At 35.2% G+C, this 20,641-nt stretch overlaps 2 protein-coding genes and 1 non-coding gene across 4 annotated transcripts; all 3 read left to right on the top strand.

The window, feature by feature from the left end:
* Nucleotides 1-175: 175 nt before the first annotated feature.
* Nucleotides 176-5,261, top strand: LOC135644027 (uncharacterized). 2 transcript variants are annotated; one of them, XM_065161396.1, is made up of 7 exons: nucleotides 176-358; nucleotides 392-722; nucleotides 1,197-1,297; nucleotides 2,368-2,465; nucleotides 3,681-3,883; nucleotides 4,012-4,064; nucleotides 4,949-5,261. In XM_065161396.1, exons 1-7 carry the CDS (start codon nucleotides 320-322, stop codon nucleotides 4,976-4,978), a joined length of 855 nt encoding a protein of 284 aa, XP_065017468.1. In that variant the 5' UTR covers nucleotides 176-319; the 3' UTR covers nucleotides 4,979-5,261. The 2 variants fall into 2 exon arrangements, with proteins under 2 accessions (XP_065017468.1, XP_065017467.1); XM_065161395.1 differs by having other exon boundaries at nucleotides 178-722.
* A 593-nt stretch (nucleotides 5,262-5,854) lies between these two features.
* Nucleotides 5,855-16,545, top strand: LOC135586773 (uncharacterized). The gene is made up of 11 exons (XM_065162137.1): nucleotides 5,855-6,266; nucleotides 7,372-7,529; nucleotides 8,121-8,343; nucleotides 8,441-8,580; nucleotides 8,692-8,897; nucleotides 10,076-10,210; nucleotides 10,672-10,800; nucleotides 11,666-12,078; nucleotides 13,564-13,777; nucleotides 14,619-14,809; nucleotides 16,015-16,545. Exons 1-11 carry the CDS (start codon nucleotides 5,899-5,901, stop codon nucleotides 16,229-16,231), a joined length of 2,394 nt encoding a protein of 797 aa, XP_065018209.1. The 5' UTR covers nucleotides 5,855-5,898; the 3' UTR covers nucleotides 16,232-16,545.
* A 3,703-nt stretch (nucleotides 16,546-20,248) lies between these two features.
* TRNAL-CAA (transfer RNA leucine (anticodon CAA)) lies at nucleotides 20,249-20,332 on the top strand. Its single transcript has one exon. It is a non-coding gene; the product is annotated as a tRNA-Leu (tRNA).
* Nucleotides 20,333-20,641: the final 309 nt, after the last annotated feature.

Genomic DNA, 20,641 nt, shown 5'->3' on the forward strand with positions numbered 1-20,641 from the left:
AAACACTATAGCACAATGTAAAAATATTGTAAGAATTGAGATTCTCTTTAAGTATTTTGAAAATGTGGTTTATCTCGAAAAATCACTCATTGTAATTCTTAATAAAAATATAATAATTACGACGTTAAATGTAGCACAACTACTGCTTATTTAACGAGTCACGAGTCACGAGTCAAACGGTGTCGGCGTTGGATCACTAATTCGTATCTTAGAGCGCGTCCTCGTTTCGGATCCCATCTTGCTTCTTCGTTTCCTTCGATAAAAATCCAATCTTTGTTCGTTTCTTCCATCATCCTCTTCCTTCTCGGATCGATTGGCCATGGATCTGTGGCAGCGGGCGAAGGGCTTCGCCGAGGAGGCGGCGAAGCGGTCGCAGGAGATCTCCAAGGAGGCGGCGAAGCGGTCGCAGGAGCTCACCAAGGGGGCCGCCAGGTTCTCGCAGGAGTTCGTCTCCGAGACGGCCAAGAAATCCAAGGAGATCGCTTCGGAGGCTGCCAAGAAGGCGGACCTGCTCCGGTCCGAGGCCCTCCGCGCCGCCGAACAGATCAAGACCCTCGCGGTCGACATCCCCATCCCGATGCCGCCCACCCTGGGCCAGGGGTCCAATGCGGCTGTTGTCCCTGAACCCAGGTCGGATCTCGAGAGGTTCGGGGTCACCGAAGAGCTGAGGGAGTTCGTGAAGGGGATCACGATCAGTACTTTCAGGGATTTCCCCATGCAAGGTGCTTCCTAGATCCTTGCTTTTCCCCTGACGTCAATCAGTTTTATTCGTTTATGCATTTCCCTTCTTAATCTATGTTCTGGAGGTCGTCGGATTCTCTCATTTTTCTTGTTTTACAACACTCCTTCTATTGTTTGACTGGAATTCTCGAGTAAAAAAGACAGACTTGATGTGATTTGTTAGATTATCTGATGGATTTTGAGTTTAATTGATAGCTAAAGTGCTCGTTGTTATGCTTTAACGGCGTCTGTTTCAGGGAATTGATGTGGCATTTGAAGTCTGTTCTAACTGACGTGTTTATAACTTTGTGAAGTGATAATTTAGAATTTCCTTGATGTTTCTTTCAGTGATAGTTCTTTGTTGTTGGGTTGTTAAGGAGAAGCACCAATTCGGTCTTCTGTAGAATCACAATATCTCTTAGTTCTTTTTTTCTGAAGTTAGTTCAATGAATAATCTCACTATATTGTTTCTGTAGATGAGCCGGAGACATCAGACGTTCCCACTGTGTCGAATGTGAGGCAGGATCTTAGTGAATGGCAAGCAAGACATGCTACCCTTGTTCTGTCAACAGTGAAGGTATTTCCTTGTGTTAGATTTAATTTCTTTTTTCAAACATATTTTACATCTTTGCTTCTCCTTTGGCAGTAGGTTGGCATAAACTTTATCATGATTTGGCATTGTATGATTACTGATCCATCAATCTGCAAGGCCCAAAATCATGAGACCTAAAATACTTAAAGTCCAAGATAGTGGTAGTAGACTCATCTAGTCCTATAAACCAATTGAAAATTTGCTTCTTATATGCAATGTGATGCACATTAAGCCTAGCCCAACAGAGGCTTCATGTATCAAGTACAATTCCAATATATATACACACAGAAGTGATAACATCTAGAAAAAAAATCATCCAATTTAAATAGTTACAAGCCATTACAAAAAGATTTATTACAACTTCAAATGTTTCATATATGTGCTCAATGCTTGTTTCATATGAGTTGCTAATCCTAGAGATATAGACAACATGGAAATGGAATGAGGTAGTGATTCTCTTGAATTGTAAGTACTCCAAATGTAATGATTATATTCTTGACCAGGACTTGGAAGAGCCCCATATAAGTGAGAGAGGCCTACTCATAGGAGGGTATGATCCATAAGGTTCTATGATCGCAAGGCATATCCCACATATACTTCTTGCTGGGGTTTGTTTAGCAGATGCCAAATTGTGTTAAGCTTTTATTTTTTTTTTTAACTTTTTTAAAAAAATCATGGTTCCAATACTGCCCTAATATAGCTCTGGAGATTGCTGAAGTTAGTTTTTTGGTGCTACAATGTGAATAGCACCAGCAACAAAAAGCCATAATCCCCAAATGTTCATAGTTGTATTGTCCTTAAGAATAACAAGCCTGTTGAATATTTTTCAGACAGCTGATGTTGTGTAATTGAATTTTACTGGAATTCATAGCTTCTAGTCTTGCTTTAGTTTTTTTTCAACCCTCACAGAAGCTTTTCATAAAAAAATATATCTCATAATTTACCTCCTTGTGTATGCTAATCTTGTTAAAAAAATGTCAGCAATGACATCTTAACTTATGTTTTCTTTGTTTAACTTGAAGCTCATCAGATAGTTAAATTACTTGATATTTCAGGAAATATCAAATTTCAGGTATGAACTGTGCCCACGATATATGAAGGAAAGAAAATTCTGGCGGATATATTTTATTCTTGTGGATAGTCATGTGGCTCTGTGAGTATCTCTCTCTTGAAACATAACAATATTATCTAACTATTAAAATATTTATGGTGATAAAGGACTTATGCTGATAATGCATAATCATAAAGCATTTTGGCATATGAATCACGGAATTCAATTTTGGTTATTGGATTGGTATGGGTCTGGTCCATTCTAATGTATCGTTACGTCAGAATGTATCGTGATATGTTAGGGGAGGGAGAGGAGGGGAGGAAGAATAAGAAGAAGAGCAGTGAGCAGTGATGGGCGACGGGTGCGTGGGCAGTGAAATGACAGGTGGAAAGCAGATTTGTGAGGAAATTAGTGAGGAATCACGTCACTGCCATAGTGTGGGGTTAAAAGGAAACAAAAAGGGGTGTTATATATAGTGAACTGGACTGGATCGTCCAGTTTGGGTTGCTATACATACTGGTTGATAGTTGGACTAATAAATATCAGCTGAACTGCATCAAACCATTCGGTTTTTCAATCCTTGATCTATATTTTGTAGCTGTTGTTCGATAGCTAGGCAAATAACATAAAATAGGCATTCTAAAATACGAAATCTGATATTTTCCAATTAAGTTTTGTATCATGTCCATAAAATATGATATGTTCTATGACGTATGTTCATATTTATCTTAAGGAACTAATTTATGTCCAATTCAAGTTTGGCTTTAGCATCAACTTATCTTCTAAAAAGTATTGTATGCAAGACTTCATTATATCTCATGCTAAGGCAAAGGTCTTACTGATCTGTCTTATTTATGGTAGTGTATCATGTTTAACCTGCCGTGGCCTCTATTACCTGTACTTCCATGAATGGGCTAAAAACAAGAAGCGGTTATAATTCATGATTGTTCAGTTTTTTCAAGACAAGTTTTGGTACATACAGCATAGGCTTTACAATAATCTAGCTTCATATTACTTTCATTAGATGGTTCAATTTGTCTTAACTGCAGAGGCTTGTTTACAAGTGTTTTAGCATATGATTAGTCATTGCTTCCTTCAATTCATTGTTTTACTTGGCATGGAGTTGAACTCCTTCATGCTGAGGTTTGAAACTGGAATGTGCATGTTCGATTAACTACAATATTGTAAATTTATATTATAATTCTGTTGCTTCATATGCATGTGTATTTAGCACTAACTTGAACTCCCCTTGAGGCAATGAAAGCAAAAGATGCAACTCTTTTCATTACTTATTGAACTCTCCTTACAATGAATCAGCTACGAAAAGCAGTACATGGAGGAGTTGAAGAAGAAAGAAGAACAAAAGCAAATTGATAGTGTCAAGGAAAATCCAACAGCTCTCCCACCTACTTTACCAGACGCAAAAGAAACGATACTGCCAAAATCTTCTACCTCACTAACTGCAGAAGATTTGGATGCATTTCTTCTTGGAGATCTTGGAAGTGATGATGAGGGTCTCGGTAAGCAACATTTCATCTACACATTTTTTGATTTTGGCATTATAGATAAAGGTATAAGAAGAATATTTTTGCAATATTCTAGACTGCTACTTCCATTTTCTTTTTATACTAATTTTATGCTGGTACAGATGATGGCAAAGATGGTTTGGATGATGATTTTGATAAGATTGGGAGCACCTCGGTAAGAGATCTCGTAAATTTGCAGCACTTGCAAATTTGGAATCTTTTAAATTTCTTATATTTTGTAGTACAACATGTTTTTCTAGTTGCTACAAGAACTTTTGCTCTTTATGATCAAACTAGAATGTTCTTTGTAGCTTTTTTATCATAGAAGAGATTGTGCTATGATTATCCAAGTGATACTATTTGGTTATGCATTCTGCTTCTACTTGATGATGGAAGTTGCCTTTGTAAAGTTGGTTATTATTTTGAGAATCACTACATTGTACTTCTTTTTTGTTTCTTAAAAATGCACTCATTGACTAAGCTTGCCCCCACATATTTGGTGTTGTTTCCACGTATTTCATGGTTCTTTGCTAGCTAACAACACCACACCTAAGGTCTTCCATATTGTCACTTCTCTGTATGACCAATGAGCATCTTTTGTTCCCTCCCTTGCTATAGATTTATTGCAATCTATATCAGATTCTCCTTACAATCTTGTTTCTGTAGAGATAGTGCTGCCCTTTAGGTTGAACATTCTTTCATAACCGTAATTGCCTGAGTCATTGTTTTCCCACTTTTTTCTATGTTTTTCTGTTGACAACAAAACTGGTGTACTTACCTGCTTGCTTAGATTTCTTTGGAGGATGAGCTATAGAGAGATTGCTTGTACCCTCTCAGCGAGAGGGAGGACACCAGTTCTCTCTTTTCATGACCGAAAACCACATCATTAATCGACATTTCCATATGCTGCCTATCCCACGATGCTGTGATAAATTTCTGCTGCAATTATACTTAAAGTTGTATCATTATCTAAAAGCATCACATGCCAATTATTTCTTTAAAGATAGCAAGATGTAGTAATGGATTTGGCAGCTAAGTCAACATCTTCGTTCTATGCAGGGTTTAGATAGTGATAGTGAGAAAATCTAATCAGCAACTCAGCTCGGCCAATGCGGATGGGAACTTGAACATGAGCTTTCTCAGTTTCTACATAGTACAGTGTTTGCTTTCTTAGTCTATAACAGTGCTTCATTGTTGTACATCTAATCTCTTATATGTTATATGTCCTTCAAATTTCTTTCAGCCTGTGTACAATAATTCTGATATTTATCTCCTTTCCTTCCAACCTCAGCTTGTACTGTTCATGAATGATATCAATGTTTCTTGTAATTGTACTGTGAATTGGTAGTAAATGAGTATTCTCCTTCTGCAATGTTCTCATGGCCTCTCTTGCGGCAGTGGGCAACGAGTGTTCTCAATCTATGTTAAGGTTTCTCATGCATTTTTGATCGAAGCTTGGGAGTTGATATCAATCATATCACATTTTTTAATGGGTTTTTACATATGTATCATTTCAAAAATTCGGAAATCATGTTTTTTTTTTCTTTTGCAATGATGTACCTGTAAATCTTAAGATTATTCACATATATATACATATATATTCTCCCCTTAACAACCGTTTAAAATTTTTGTCTCTATCACAACTAATTAATTATAATTAGTTAATTTAAATTGAAAATTTTGCAAAAATATTCATAAAATTATAATGAGTTTTTTAAGATTTATTAATGTCATGTTCAAATGATAACGTTTGTTTTTTAAATGCGAATGATCTTGTTTTTAAATTATGCCGTGTTAAAATTAATATATGCCCATGTTAAATTTAAAGGGACATAAAAATAATTTGTTTTTGATGAATATATATATATTTGTATATTTACATATGTTTGTCATCATTAAAATATAAGTTTTATTATATTAGTCTTTTTTTATCGATCAAAAGAAAACCCTCGCTTTTTTGAACCGTCCTCGTTTCGAAGATTCTTCCTCTCTTTGATGCCTACGCCGCAATGCTTAGGGGAAGAGCGATTCTCTCTTCCCCTTTCCCCTTCCTCTCTTCCCTTTTCTTCTCCGCCTCTGCCTCCTCCGCCTCGTATTCTTTTTGCAAAAGAAAACCCCCTTATCATCCTTCTCTAAAACCCCCAGTAGCCAAGAAGATTCCCTTCACTTGCTCCGCCCATGGAAGAACCTGGGAGGACCCCTATCGTTGGATGTCCGACACCGGCGACCCGGATTTGGTGGATTATCTTGGACGGGAGAACGCCTATGCCGATTCCTTCATGACCGACACCTTTGACCTCCGCCGAAGGCTGGTTGGCGAGATGAAGTCCCGGATGCCGGACAAGGTCTCAACTCCGCCAGAGCATTGGGGACCCTGGTATTGGTCCGAAGCCCTCGAAAATTTTCTTTCCTCGGAAAGATTGCATGTTGTTTGGAAATAGGTCCGAAAGACTTGATTTTTGACATCTATTGTAGCGATAATGCATATATGTTGAAAGAGGTGGAGGGTATGGAAAAAGCCGGATGCTTATTGTCTTCTTGCTTCCTGTGAAAAAGTTAATTTTGTTTCTTGAATGGTTTCCAGCAATACGAAACTGCTGTGTCTCGAACTTTTTTTTTTGTTATGTCAATTCTTTGTATATGAACTCCCCATTGCAAATCGTTAGAATCATTGCGAAAGTTCCTGTCGCTCATCCTCTACCGTGAGGGATTGCCGTTTACTTATGGTTTATGTGTTTCCATGGATTGTGCTGAGATCAATTGTGAATCATCATAGCCTCGCTGCACATAATAAAGAATCACTAGACATGTGCTGGTAACTAGAGATTGCTAGGTTCTTTTCGATATAAATAAATGCAAGCTTTTGTATAAAATATTCTTTCTGCTTACTTGGCCACCAAAGTTAGTTTTGGCAATTGAGTATACTTCTGGAGGCAGTTCTTGTTTTTTGTAGATTTTAACATGGAGCCTACTTTGCATGGCCTTAATACACTACCAGTTTTGCCCCTGTTCAAGATGGAGAGCACTGACTCTTAAGTGAAGATTTACCTAACACTTTCAAATGAACCTTTGATGCATATATACGGGGCTGGTGCTTAATGTAGAAAATATCTTATAACTTAGCATGGGTTGCTAATGTCAATGATAAGTAGGAAAGGTTTCACTGGTGTTTATTTGTCTTTTACTTTCAGCACCCTAGTCTTGTTAAATTATGTATGTAATGTAATTAGACCAAGTAATACAGCCATTAAAATTCATTGTATGTTTTGTATTCTCTAATTCAAAGATGTGAATAAGTGAACAAATCAGATTGACAATATGAGGACGTACCACAAAATATATTTATCACTGGCTTCATTGTGCTTGAATTTAGACAGATATCGTACAACTAGTCCAAATTACTAATAGTGTCCTACCTAATTTTATGCATGTTAATGAAACTTCTATGATTATGTTAACCAAAGATTAATATATTGGGTCAGGTCGTACTATCAATATATTCCAGAAGGGAGGGAGTATCCAGTCCTGTGCCGGAGGCTGAGGCATCCTGATGGCTATGCAAAAGCACTTTTGGATTATATGAGAGGCTGTCACAGGGAGGAAATTTTGCTTGACTGGAATGAAATTGCAGAACAATTTGGCATGTGTTCATGAATGCTCTGATTTCACTTCATTTACAGTTTTTATTTTTAATTTGATCAGATGCCTGAATTTTGCTGGTGTTCTGTATTCTGTATCCTGTTCTTGTAGTCAGTGCCTTTTTGTTTTTTCCTTTTAGTTTTCTGTATTCATTCTGAATTTCTGATTCTCTCACTGTGAATAATTTTAAGCTTCTTGTTACAGTGCATGTTATCATGATTCATTTATTTACACTTAGAGCTTTTATTTTTAGTTTCTTTGATGGCATTTGACATTCATTGCTTATTGTTTTCTGAGGAACTAATTTTCTACTTATCCAGAATGCAAAAAAAATTAAATTCTTTGCTTAAATCTTTTGACACATAATATATATTTTCGTGTTACTGCAACTAATTAGCAAATTACTTATTAAACTGATAATTCACACAATGTGCTTCCTTGAGATTTTATAGTGACTGACTCTTTTTTCTTTTTCTCCTACATTTACTTCTTTCTTCCCAGGGGAAGTTTCTATCATCTACATTTTGGGCTTCCATGTCTTTAATTGAGTTAATCAAAGTTAGCTTTATAATAAGGTTAGAAATATATGCAGGTTATGTTCACATAGGAACTTGTCGCATTTCTCTGGATCACAAGTTCCTTGCATACACATTGGACATTTCAGGCAATGAATCTTTTACACTTCAAGTTAAGGATCTTCACTCTGGACATGTCATACCAAATTCAAAAGTGGAGGGAGTTGTTAGCTTGGCATGGGCTGGTGACAGCAGCTGTTTACTGTATACCGTTTGTGATGCAACTCAGCGACCTTATAGGCAATGCTCTATTGTCTTCTAAAGTTGCTTGAAAATTTCATTAATGGAATTTTCTGTTTTTTTTCCTTTTCTGTTGTTACTTACAAATATTTGACAGGGTATTCTCCATGGAGCTGGGTTCAGGTTTGGAAGATCATCTGCTATTTACAGAAAAAGATATGAGTTGCTGTGTGGATATTACAAGCACAAAAGATGGCAAGTTTATCACTATAAACTCTAACTCAAGGACATCATCCGAGGAAGGTTACTTATCCACATATCTCTGCACTTAAGAGAAACTAGTCATTATAAAAGTTCTCCAGTAATATTCGTTTGGTAGATTCATTCTTCTGAGTATTATTTAATTACAGGTTTATGTAATAGACACTGAGAACATGAAAGATGGATTATGGTTAGTTCGAGAACGAGTGGCTGGTGTCCAGTACTTTTTGGAACATCATTATGGTTTCTTCTACATTCTTACTAATGCTTCTTTAGAAAGCACCAGTTCAGCTGCTGAAGGTTATTATTTAGCTAGATGCATAGCAGAAAAGTCACTGACAGCTGAATGGCAGGTCTCTGTAAGATTAGTTGTAATCTGGAAGTCAGTCCTTTCATGATGATCTTTGTATTACTTTGTGCATGTATTTTATCTTTATATTGATGCTTGCATATTTCTGTCAGTAAATTTCCAGCAGTAGTAGAGATAGAAAATCACAGTTGCATTCATTTGGCTGACTACACAAGTGATACCATGAACAAGAACCCACACTTTTTTATTTTGGTTTTGTTCCATAGTTAAGAATGTGCTTGTACATTTGGTTTTGGCAATCAGATGCTTTCAGTATGAAAATAACAAAGAAGGGTCAGAAAGTAACTTGAGGGAAAAGCTTATTATGCATTGACTTTTAGGTATTTAACTTGCCTATAATATACACTTGTGATATATCTATAGATTGAGGCTGAAATGTTTTGTATATATGACCAGTTTGTTTAATTAGAAGTATAGAATGCTGATCACAATAGTACTTCTCATTTATTGCTATATTGGCCAATATGCTGTTGAAGAAATTGATATTCTTGTAAAATTCTTTTTTTATTAAATCTAAGCTCTCTCTTAAGATGCCTAAATCAGTAGTTTTTTTTAGCATGCATCATTTTCAGTTTTAAAGTTGTCTGATATTTGATATAAAAAAATGACAGCAATTAACCAACGGGAAATATTTGTAAACTTTTGATTCTAGTTTTTTTTCTGCTTTTTACATAATTAGCTATGACTCTGGCGTTCTTGGAAAAGATTACAACTTTGGTGTATGGTTAACTGATGAATCAATAATCTTTGTTCTAGATGCTAGTTCGAAAACTACTAATGCAAAAGAGATATGACCTTTGTGATTGTGCCTTAATAGTGGAATGATAGATATGCAACTTTCAATATCTTATTCTAAAGAATGTTCCTGATGGATTGATGGCAACTGTTAACATTGAAGTATGATATCCATCTTCCATTCTAGACACTAAATATTTTGCCAGCTGATATAAAAGTATCCATCTTTTGAGATCTAGATTTTTCTTGTTCTAAATATTCATTTATGAAACTTCAAGCTCCAACTATCTAAAGTTCATCTTCTTTTTTTTTTCTGGATAATTCATGATTCCTCTAAAGCAGTGTTAATCTTTGTCATGTTAGAAGTAGCTCATTTTGATGAAGAAATGTAGTTCATCCTATTGAGTTACTGTCTTTTGTCCTTAGGTTATTGTTCTTCCAGGACAAGATATTTCGTTTCAAGATATGGATATTTTTCACAGACATCTGGTTCTCTCTATTCAGCAGAAGGGGCTTCCTTTATTTTGTTCCATAGATATCCCAATGAGTGTTAATTCTGAGGTACATATTGGTAATTGTTTGTCCATATAACTACAAGTTTTTATAATTTAACATAATCTCTGTGAATTGCATTAATAGCTTCTAATCAATCTATTACCTCTATAGTTCAATATACTGTAGCTATCATTTAGCTATCATTTCTCTTTTTATATATTAGAAATTCAAATGCCTGTATTTCTGTATATATATCTAAGCAGCAAAATCAGAATGTACATTTTTTATTCATTTATTTGAAGAGAGTCTGCATCAGATTCCCTATCCAGTTATTTATATGATTTCAAGAGTTTATCAGGCATCAATTTTATTTAGAAGGCAAATTATTAAGTAGAAACAGGCATAGGCCATCGAATAGAATGGTGTTGCTAAAAAGACTATGTATTGCTGGAATCTCATTTGATGGTGATCAAGTAATGTCTATTTGTTTTCTTTATTCACTGGTTGATCTTTCTTTTTCTTTGCAGCAACCAATGGAACTTGAGAACCTCAATCCATGGTTTTTCCCGGTGCCTTCATGTCTTTGCAGCATTGTGGCTGGCTCCAACCACGATTTCATGTCTTCCATCTACCGTGTTGTGATATCATCACCAGTGGTAAAATTATTTGACTACTTGTTTACCTTGAAAACACCTGCCACAATAACAACAATAAGCTGTAATGTCCTAACAGTTGTTGGATACATGAATCTTATCCTGCCATTGAGCTCTTTTTAAAATAACATCATGGTCAAACTAAGCAATTAAATTACTTTTCATTGTTTCTATTATTATTATTTTTTATCTACATCTTATTACTCCATTCATTTGACAAGGGAATAGATCTTTGTGGCCATCTCAGTTACATCTTTAAAAGTGTACCTCGTCTTAGCAACACAGCTCACTGATCTTACAATTGGTTTATGGTTCTTTTTTCTTTTAACACGAGGCACACAAAACAAAGAACTCATAATGCTTCTCTTCAATTTAACTATTCCACTTTAACTCCAAGAGCAATATATCTTCCCTTCTGTTGATTATTAAATCCAAGATATTCAAAATGTGAATTACATCTTTGTGGCCATGTTAATTACATCTTTAAAAGTGTACCTCGTCTTAGCAACACTAATCTCGCTGACCTTACATTTGGTTTATAATTCTTTTTTTCTTTTAACATAAGAGGCACACAAAATAAAGAACTCATAATGCTTCTCTTCAATTTAACTATTCTGCTTTAACTACAATAATAATATATCTTCCCTTATGCTGATCAATAAATCCAAGATATTTACAATGTGAAGTCTAAGTATTCAAATTTGAGGGCTTAGCACTGACATTCTCAAGCTTAGTATTTTTGTTTTGTGCAATTAAATGTTTTTAATCCTAAGAATCTTGAAGGGCAAGCTGTTTGGCCTATCTTTTTTTATGTTATTCTATCATGTGTGAAAAGTCAGGCTTTGGTTTCTGCCCCTAATAAATGCAGATGCCTGATATCATAGCTGACTATGATATGGGAAAACGAGAGTTTACCATTCTGCATCAAGAAGAAGTAGTAGGTTTGACTGAAAAGGGTGAATCAGATTCCTATGGTGTGGCTTTTCCATTTAATTTTACAATCACTAACTCGAAGAAAGATGAGTCTTTGGAGGATGGGCAGCAGCAGTCATGGACTGATCTTTCTGAAGCATTTTCCTGTGAGAGGATTGAAGTTGTTTCACATGATGGTTTCATGGTACCGTTAACCATTGTGTGCTCTCAGAAAGCAAAACATACCAATCAATCACCAGGACTCTTGCATGGATATGGAGCTTATGGGGAGGTATTAGACAAAAGCTGGTGCTCTGATCACATTAGCTTGCTCTCACGGGGTTGGGTTCTTGCATATGCTGATGTGAGGTATGACTTGGTTACTGACACCTACAGACTTGCTTATTATTAATACCTCATAAAGTTGCTTCAACTTCGCAAGTGATTAGATAGTGGGTTGCTTTTGCTTTATAGTTTGGTTTGGTAGAACCATAAATGGAAGCTTTTGAACTGTGTGCAAAATTTTCATTTTAGTGCATAATCTGGTTTTAATGATGAACATTATAAATGTGGATGCTAATTAAAAATAATTTGTATGTATCATACATTGGTGGTGTTTTATATGATGGGATCATCAGTGCTTGTTAACTTATTCGATGCTTGACTCTACTAATTTTCATTTGTTACTCCAACAATACTGCCATATTTGGACATTTACAGAGACTTTAATACTATATCTATTATCTTGGCACAAAGGTTCAGAATTTTTATCTTATTTTGGCCAATTTTTAAAGTTCTAATCCAGTAGTTTTCATTTATAAATTTGTTGACCAATTATCATTGCAATTTTGAAAGATGACAATTTCCATGCATCAAGAAGTAGATTGTGTGAAATATGTTTCTTAAAAAATTAAGGTAAATATATTTATGTTAGCAATTGTTAATTGAAGAAAATCTATTAGTATTTCCTTCATCTGGTTATTGGCTACTCCATTAGCCTCTCCTCACATGCCAAAGTCTCAAGTTTCATGATTATCATACTTGATTTGTCCTAAAAAGGCTCACAAAATTGCATGAAAGTACTTCCATTTCACTATTAACTCATGGTTAAAGATGAAAGCTTTTTTCCCTTTCTCCCATGTTTTGGGTTTCATTTGAAGGACTTCTTTATAATGCTATGGCATGATGAGAAGTTTGTACAAACAAAAGCTAAATTTTCATGTATGTAAAGCCAAAGTTCAAAAAAACAGTTGGACTGGTATTTATTAATCAGTACATGTTTAAATGATAAAAAAAATAAAAAATGGTTTTCAGGTAAGCTGCTGCTATTTGCAGCTTTCTATTAGAGTTATATCCTTTGCACAGCTGCAGTAGCACAACTTTCACCTCTGCTGCTGTCTCATCCATCTCCTCGTGTCGTTGCTGTTTTCTCCTTGTGTCATCATTGTTACCACCTCCTTTGGCACCCAAAGCTATCTCCTCCATTTTTTCCTCCACCACCTCCTCCGTCTCATCTCTCTCCTGCATTGGTCCATGCTGACCGTTACAGGGGCATACCATATGTTGGTACACCCTGCATAACCTGATCCATACAGGGACCTGTATAGATGTTGGACCAGAATTTGAAACACTATCTAAAGACTGAGATTACATATGAGACAATTTTTTATCTACTTTTTATGTGACGTAAATAAGTCAACAAATATTGATGCTTGCTTAATTTTGACATTGGATGCTGTTTGCTTTTCAAGAGCACACCCAGTTTAGTTCTTATGATTAATCTTGCTTTCACCACATCCAGTTGTGTTACTGGCAGTTGCCAACAATCATCTTAAGATGTATTCGTTCTTATAGGGGTGGAGGGGGCGAAGGTTCATTGCATCAGTCTGGAACTCAGGCATGCAAAATGAACTCAATTTATGATTTTACCGCATGTGGCATGTACCTTGTCAATGAGGGCTTTGTTCATAAGAATAAGCTTGCTGCTATTGGTTGCAGTGCAGGAGGTCTTCTTGTTGCTGCAGCTATCAATATCTATCAGAGTTTGTTCTCTGCTGTCATTTTGAAGGTGATACTAATATTTGTTCTGGTCTATATGATCTTATTCACGCCTCAACATATGCATCCAGTATGAAATTGTGCCATGGTGGTTAGATTCTTTGTTCATGTGACTTTCATGGATCTATTAAGGGTTTAGACCTTGGAGTACAACTCAGTATTTTGAATTTTGGCATTAATTCTGTCTATATTCTTGCAAGGATTCTGTAGTTATTGAAAAAAAGAGGAAAAGGATAACCTGTTGGAATGAAAAATATGTGTATTCTCAATGATTCTGTTCAATAGGCAGGATATTGCTAGAAGACCTAGAAGATATAGGCTAGTGCTTGAAGATTGAAGATAATTTGCTTATTTCTCAAGCGTAACTCAAAGTCTCAAACTGACGCTATATTGTTGGCTGGATATATTTCAGTTTTTGTAATTTTTATTTACATCTTGAAGCTGATGTGGGTCTTGCATCTCTGTACAGTACATTCCTGATTGTCATGTGGGAAGAATGACAAAGCAAGATCTTTCCCTTTACTTTAGGAAGTGAATCTGGGAGGTTTTGTGCTTAAAATCATAAGCCTTCTCAGTGAATTGGAATTGCATTATTATATTTTTCCCATCGAGGAAACCTGCTTGGTGAATAAGCTATTCATCTTAATAGTGATAGGACAGTATAAGGATATTGCAAATTTTCTATGTTTTGGTAGCTTGAATGTAAACAAACACTTTGCTTTGTGGATTAGTTTGTTTAAAATTAGGCTGAACCTCGCAATTTTTTTAGCTGTAAATTATTACAAACTGTACTATGATGTAAAATAATGAGCTTCTCTCCTAAGTTATATGTGTTTCATGACTTGAAGCAGGTCCCCTTTCTGGATATTTGCAACACAATGTTGAATCCTTGTTTACCTCTGACCATTTTGGACTATGATGAGTTTGGTGATCCTCGAAACCAAGCTGACTTTGAGATAATTCACCATTATTCTCCATATGACAATATAACTCAGGGTTGTTATCCTTCTGTCCTTGTTACAGCATCATTTGATGACTCAAGGTTTGTCTGTCATTTGGTGTAATGCTGCAGTGTTCTTTCATATAATTATCTAGATTGTTCTTGTAAAATTGATGAGATGATGATTTATCAATCTACTGACGTTGGACTAATCTCACCTAGTTTTAGTATTAAAGAGGTATCAACATAATAGCAGAAGATACAGACTCTCTGCTTTGGTCCCTGTTTTTTTGCTCCTTTCAAGCATGTTTTTCTTTTCTTACTTAACACTAACATGTTTAGGTAGGTAAGCCATGTTAAAAATCTTCGACCGATGTGATCTTGGACTGATATCAGTCAACTAATGATTCATACTGTCAAACTAAGAAATGTAATCATGAACTTATCATACTTGTTTCTTCAAATAGACAAACAATAAAAGGGATGAGTGAGAGATGAGTGGATTTCTGGTTTTATCTTTCTGTGTCATCTTTCTGTCTGGCAATTGGTGAGAGAGCCACTATCTTGTAAAATGACAGCACATGTAGCAAGTCTTTGGGCTAATTGTGAGCATTTTTGAAAGCTAGGATTAAGATGGGAAAGATGTAGATGTTAACATGGATGGATAACCCAGAATTCCATCATCTCTTCAGGAAAAGTGAAAGCATGCAAAGGATTTTTATTTTATACATTAACATGGTCATAAAGAAAAAAAAAATCTTATTCCATTTATGGCATATTGGTGAATTACGCTTTTGGCTACAACAAAGAAGAACCCAAATTTTCAAGGCTACATTCTTCCGCATAGTTTAGGAGACACAACAGATCCTGCTAACTATAAATGCCCTCCATTCAATGGTTCGAGTAGCCTGGATGAAAATTAAGATAGCAAATTGCAGTGGCAGCATTATTATGTACAAAAGACTTGATTTAAGTTATGGTAGAGTAAGATGAAAAATATATGGCTTGTAGTTACCATCAGTTTAATAGAGCATTAGAAGATAATCTACATATTTGAACAATAACTAAACAAACAGTTAAAAATGCCTTTATTATCGAAAACAATGTGTTTGTTTGCTTATAATTCTCTATTCTGACTGCTTATTTCACTTAAGTCTTGATTCACTTCAACCGATTCTTGGATATACACCATTCACTGACCTGGGATGTATAATTATTTTTGTCTAAAATTGCAATTCGAAATATGCCTTGATATTAACTATTGGTTGGAAAGATGTCTTATGTCAAGTCCATGCTTTGTTCTTTAGAGTTGGAGTCTGGGAAGCTGCTAAATGGGTGGCACAAGTGAGGGAGAAGACATGCCCTACCTGTTCGCAGTCAGTGATTCTGAAGACAAATATGAGTGGTGGGCACTTTGGTGAGGGTGGCCGCTACATACACTGTGAAGATGTGGCTTTCGAGTATGCATTTTTGATTAAAGCTATGGGGATGCTTGATGATGAGAAGCAATCTCATGTTCTCTAGTTTGTCATCAAAGTACACTGATCAAGTTAGTTGAAAACAACTTGTTATATGATTGTTTTCATCTCAAAGAAGTTGTAGCTCTTCTAGAACACTGGCAACTAATATTTGCTCCGCCAGACTCACCAAGCGAGGACAGCAATTAAGATTTTACATTTTTCTCAACATATTAAGTTTGTAGGCATGACCGTCGTCATCATCCATGCTGCAGCGAAACATTTTGAACTTTGGAAGAGCTGTCAGTTGCTGTACATTTGTACCATCAGCTGTTATATCTAAATGAGATTTTGGCCATAGGCCACATCTTGAGGTGTTTATTTGCTTCATTTTGGTTGGAATTTGACTGAAACACTAAAGAGATTTGTCAACCTAGCTGTTTTCTCCTGATTACTTTATTCTGCTTTAGGAGGACAGTGTTATGCCATACATTCTTGCAGATCTTGAAGAACTTCCAAAATTCATGCTGTTTTCATTGTTGTGTAAAAGATCTACTTGAATAATCCTGCAGGAATGATCCTTTCATTTCTATATTTTGCTGGTGATTGCAACTGAGTCTTATTTATTTTCCATTGCCTTTTCCTGTCTGGTCCTTGACTTGTCAATTAAAGGAGAGAAGGAAACTGGTTTTCCTTGTTGACAAATTATAGTAACTGCTCTTCACCTACTTTCACTTGTAATTTACATATTGATCACACAAATCATGCATCTGACTGTGGATTTTATTAGCTTAGGAGACCACAACAATATTCATAAGACTTCTTCCTCATCAACAGGTTGTAATTTTTTGCATCACATGTTCTTTGCCCGCTTTGAAAACAAAACTAATGTTTCCTCATTTCTGCAGGCAAAAATCCCATCCCCCCCAACAGTCTCTGTGCAAACTATATTGAATCTTGTTTTTGATACTCTCAAAGACAAAGCATTTTTCACTCTCAAAGACAACATGTGTTCAGTGAAATCTCATTCTATCTTTCTTACCTTCTTGCAAAAGAAAAAAAATCTCACTCGGCAACACAATAGACATGTTTGTATGTAAGCTTATTTTAATTGGTAAGCTCCTCATATGTTTGATAAAAATAATTAAATAGAATATTACTATATAATACATTAAAAAAATGCATAAAAAGATTTACATACACTTAAACCAAGGGTGAATTGAAATGCTCTGGAATACCATTTTGCTATGAAATTGTATATTGTAATCATGATCTTGAATCTTCTTTGTGCGTTTCTAACACTAAGCAGATGAAAATTATATTTATATTTACGTTCTAAGACGACCTAATTTCCCACATCATCTAACATGTGTTATCATCCATTCACGCGCCCAATTTATTATTATTTTTGCTTTGATTTTAAGCAGCAGCTGTCCTTTTATTTTTGTGTTTTATCATTTGAAGAACATAAACTTGATGGGATGCTTAAGAAATATATTAATGAACAGCAATAAGACGAGTGAGACGTAGCATGCCATGACGTCACGCGAGCGAGTAGACGTCATTGTCGACTGACGGTGCCATGGCTAGCAACGGTTCGCTAACGCCACATTACAACCGTCCGACTCCCATCTAGACGGTCGCTCTATCGCATCCGTCCATCTCAATACGAACGTCGACGCATCGAAACCGAAATGACGATATTATCGGGCGATACATTGATGTCCATAATCTCTCTCAGAAATTTGATGCTCAAAATCAACTTAGATGTTAAAGTGAGAGAAATATGAGAGAGATCAGAGATAAAAGAGAGATTATAAAAAAAAAAAATATACGGAGAGAAAATCAATGAGAGAGATAATTATTAGAGAGAAAAACTTTAAAAAAGAAAAAAATAAAGAGAGTGAGGAATTACTAAAGATGGAAAACCATCAAAGAATTTTTAGATAAAGAAATTAAAGATTAAGATTTTGAGATGATATCCCACAGATTTGATGATATTAACAATATAAAAAAAAAACTTTTAAATATTACATCAAATAACATACATGATGTTCATATATGCACTCGAACTTAAGACTTATCACTGTGTAATATTATATTAACCAATCTGAATATTTTAATAGATATTCGTCAAAAAGAAAAAGATACCAATATCAAAAAGATAATCAATAGATTAGATTATAGTATGAGAAATATGATCGACCACCGTGAGAAGTTGATTAAAAACGATTCATTTCCATCATTCCTGTTTTACAATTCAAGATCCATTTCATATTTTCGATCACAAATGATCTTTCTCAAAATGCAATCTTTCTTATTGCTGCCTCATCGAGTACTTAAATCAATTTGCCATGTGTTCAACATCGAGTATGTTTTCTTCATACAATAAATCTGATTTATGATCAGTTTCAAATTTGTATTTTCCTGCTTGTTATGTTAACACAAGTATTTCTCTTCTAAATTTTGGATGCTCTTGTTTCTAGGCATCTACCGAAATAATTGTTTTTAGTGCTCATTTTCTTGGCAGGATTACCAAATGGATTCTTACTGTGAAATTAGCTGAATATATTATATCTATATATTTCTTCCTTCAAATGTTAATATAAGCAGCAGATGATAACCAGCAAGTGCAAGATGAAAAAAAGGCAATGATAAGATCTTATGCATGAAACTGTAGGCTTCGAGAGAATGTGAAATTTCAATTCAATTAGGAAAAGGAGTGCAAAGGTATAATCCTCTGATTATGATTAATTACCAAGAAAGCAGACTTCATTCTCGGCCATTAATATGACAACAATAACTAGTAATGGGTTGTGTCTTGAAGGGAGAATGGCCAGAATCAGAATATGATGATATTGTCACTATCATACATCTTGTTAAGAAATTAATAGAAGATACTCCACAGTATTTACAGCCATCTAATACAATATGGCATCAACTTGAACAGACTTCTCAGTGAACAATGGATGAAGATGTCTGATCTTAGATTGGAAATGCTCAATACTAAGCCCATGTCAGAAACCTTTTTGCTTATATCTGCCATGACATTTGGTTTTCTGTTGGAATTAACTGGAAGAATTCTCAATATTTTGTTGGATAACAAAGGGATTAAACTCATTTTGATTTTTGTTTTCTCTCCAAACATTGAACTTTATGATGCCATTTTGAGGGTCAATCAAACTGATATTATTTAGCAAATGAAGACTTTCTGATTCCATTCTGAATCATATCCAGTTTTCAACCACAATTCTACAAGAAACATAAATATAAAGGTTGTTCTTGGCATGCACAGTCTTTAGTCTTCACCCTGCTTCCAAAAAGGATCAATATACACAATCATACTTGTGTATAAACAACAGTTTTATTTCTTGAAAGGAAAGCTTGGAGTGGGGAATGGTGTTTCTCTCTCTTTATCCATCAGCACTGTGGAGTGAGGGAGTAGGAACTGTCAGAGCTTCCTCATGGCCATGAATTCTAGTGGAAGGATATGGTGGTGTGGGTTGTCCCCATCTTTGAGGGAAGGGTGCCAAACTTGGGAGCCAGTAACAATTAAAAAGATGAAACCCTTCACTCACAATATCATCATGTAAAGCAAAACAAAAGAAAGGAGAAAGCTAGCTTTAGCTTTAGCTTTTCCTTTTGGCTGGCATTATTTATACTGCTTGTTTTGGTGGCTAGCAGTCCCACAAAGTGAGCAAGTGTCTATCACTCTCTCTCTCTCTCTCACACCTTACATCTATCCTACATGATTTGACAGGGAAATAGTGTGATTTGTATCAAATGCAACTGTTAGGACTCCCACAGGCATAAAAAAGTGTTCATACATTTTTACAAGTGGACAGGCTGCTCATCACAATGGAAGCTACCTGAGGTGTTTCATCTTGTCTGCTTATGAATTCTTGATTCTTGCAGCTGGTTGATTAAATTGGGGACTGAGATTTTAATCATTAATACAGCTTATTTTACACCCCTTTTTTTTAATAATTCAGGAGCACCACCAGAAATTATGAGTTATTGGGACTCATAAAAGTTATTCTGTAAATGTAGTTATATAAAATAAAAATCATTCATTTTCAACAACGTCAGGATGGCCGAGTGGTCTAAGGCGCCAGACTCAAGTTCTGGTCTTCGAAAGAGGGCGTGGGTTCAAATCCCACTTCTGACATTTATAATTTTAATTTTTTTTTCCTACTTCTGAGTTTTGTAATTTATAATTTTTCTATTTTTTTCCCTTCAGAAAAACATATTGATAATAATAATTTGCTAATTGAGAAACGCATAACAGATGTTTCTTCAAGAGAAAATTAACTCACTTGTAAGTTCATATCCAATTCTCAAATTAACATTTTTAGTTTTTTATCCTTAACAATAAATAATACTAAAATTTTGTTTATAATTTTAATTTTTTCCCACTTCTGACATTTGTAATTTGTAATTTTCTTTTGCTCTCATATATATATATATATATATATAT

Source organism: Musa acuminata, chromosome BXJ3-8 (assembly GCF_036884655.1).
Source record: "Musa acuminata AAA Group cultivar baxijiao chromosome BXJ3-8, Cavendish_Baxijiao_AAA, whole genome shotgun sequence".
NCBI lineage: Eukaryota > Viridiplantae > Streptophyta > Magnoliopsida > Zingiberales > Musaceae > Musa > Musa acuminata.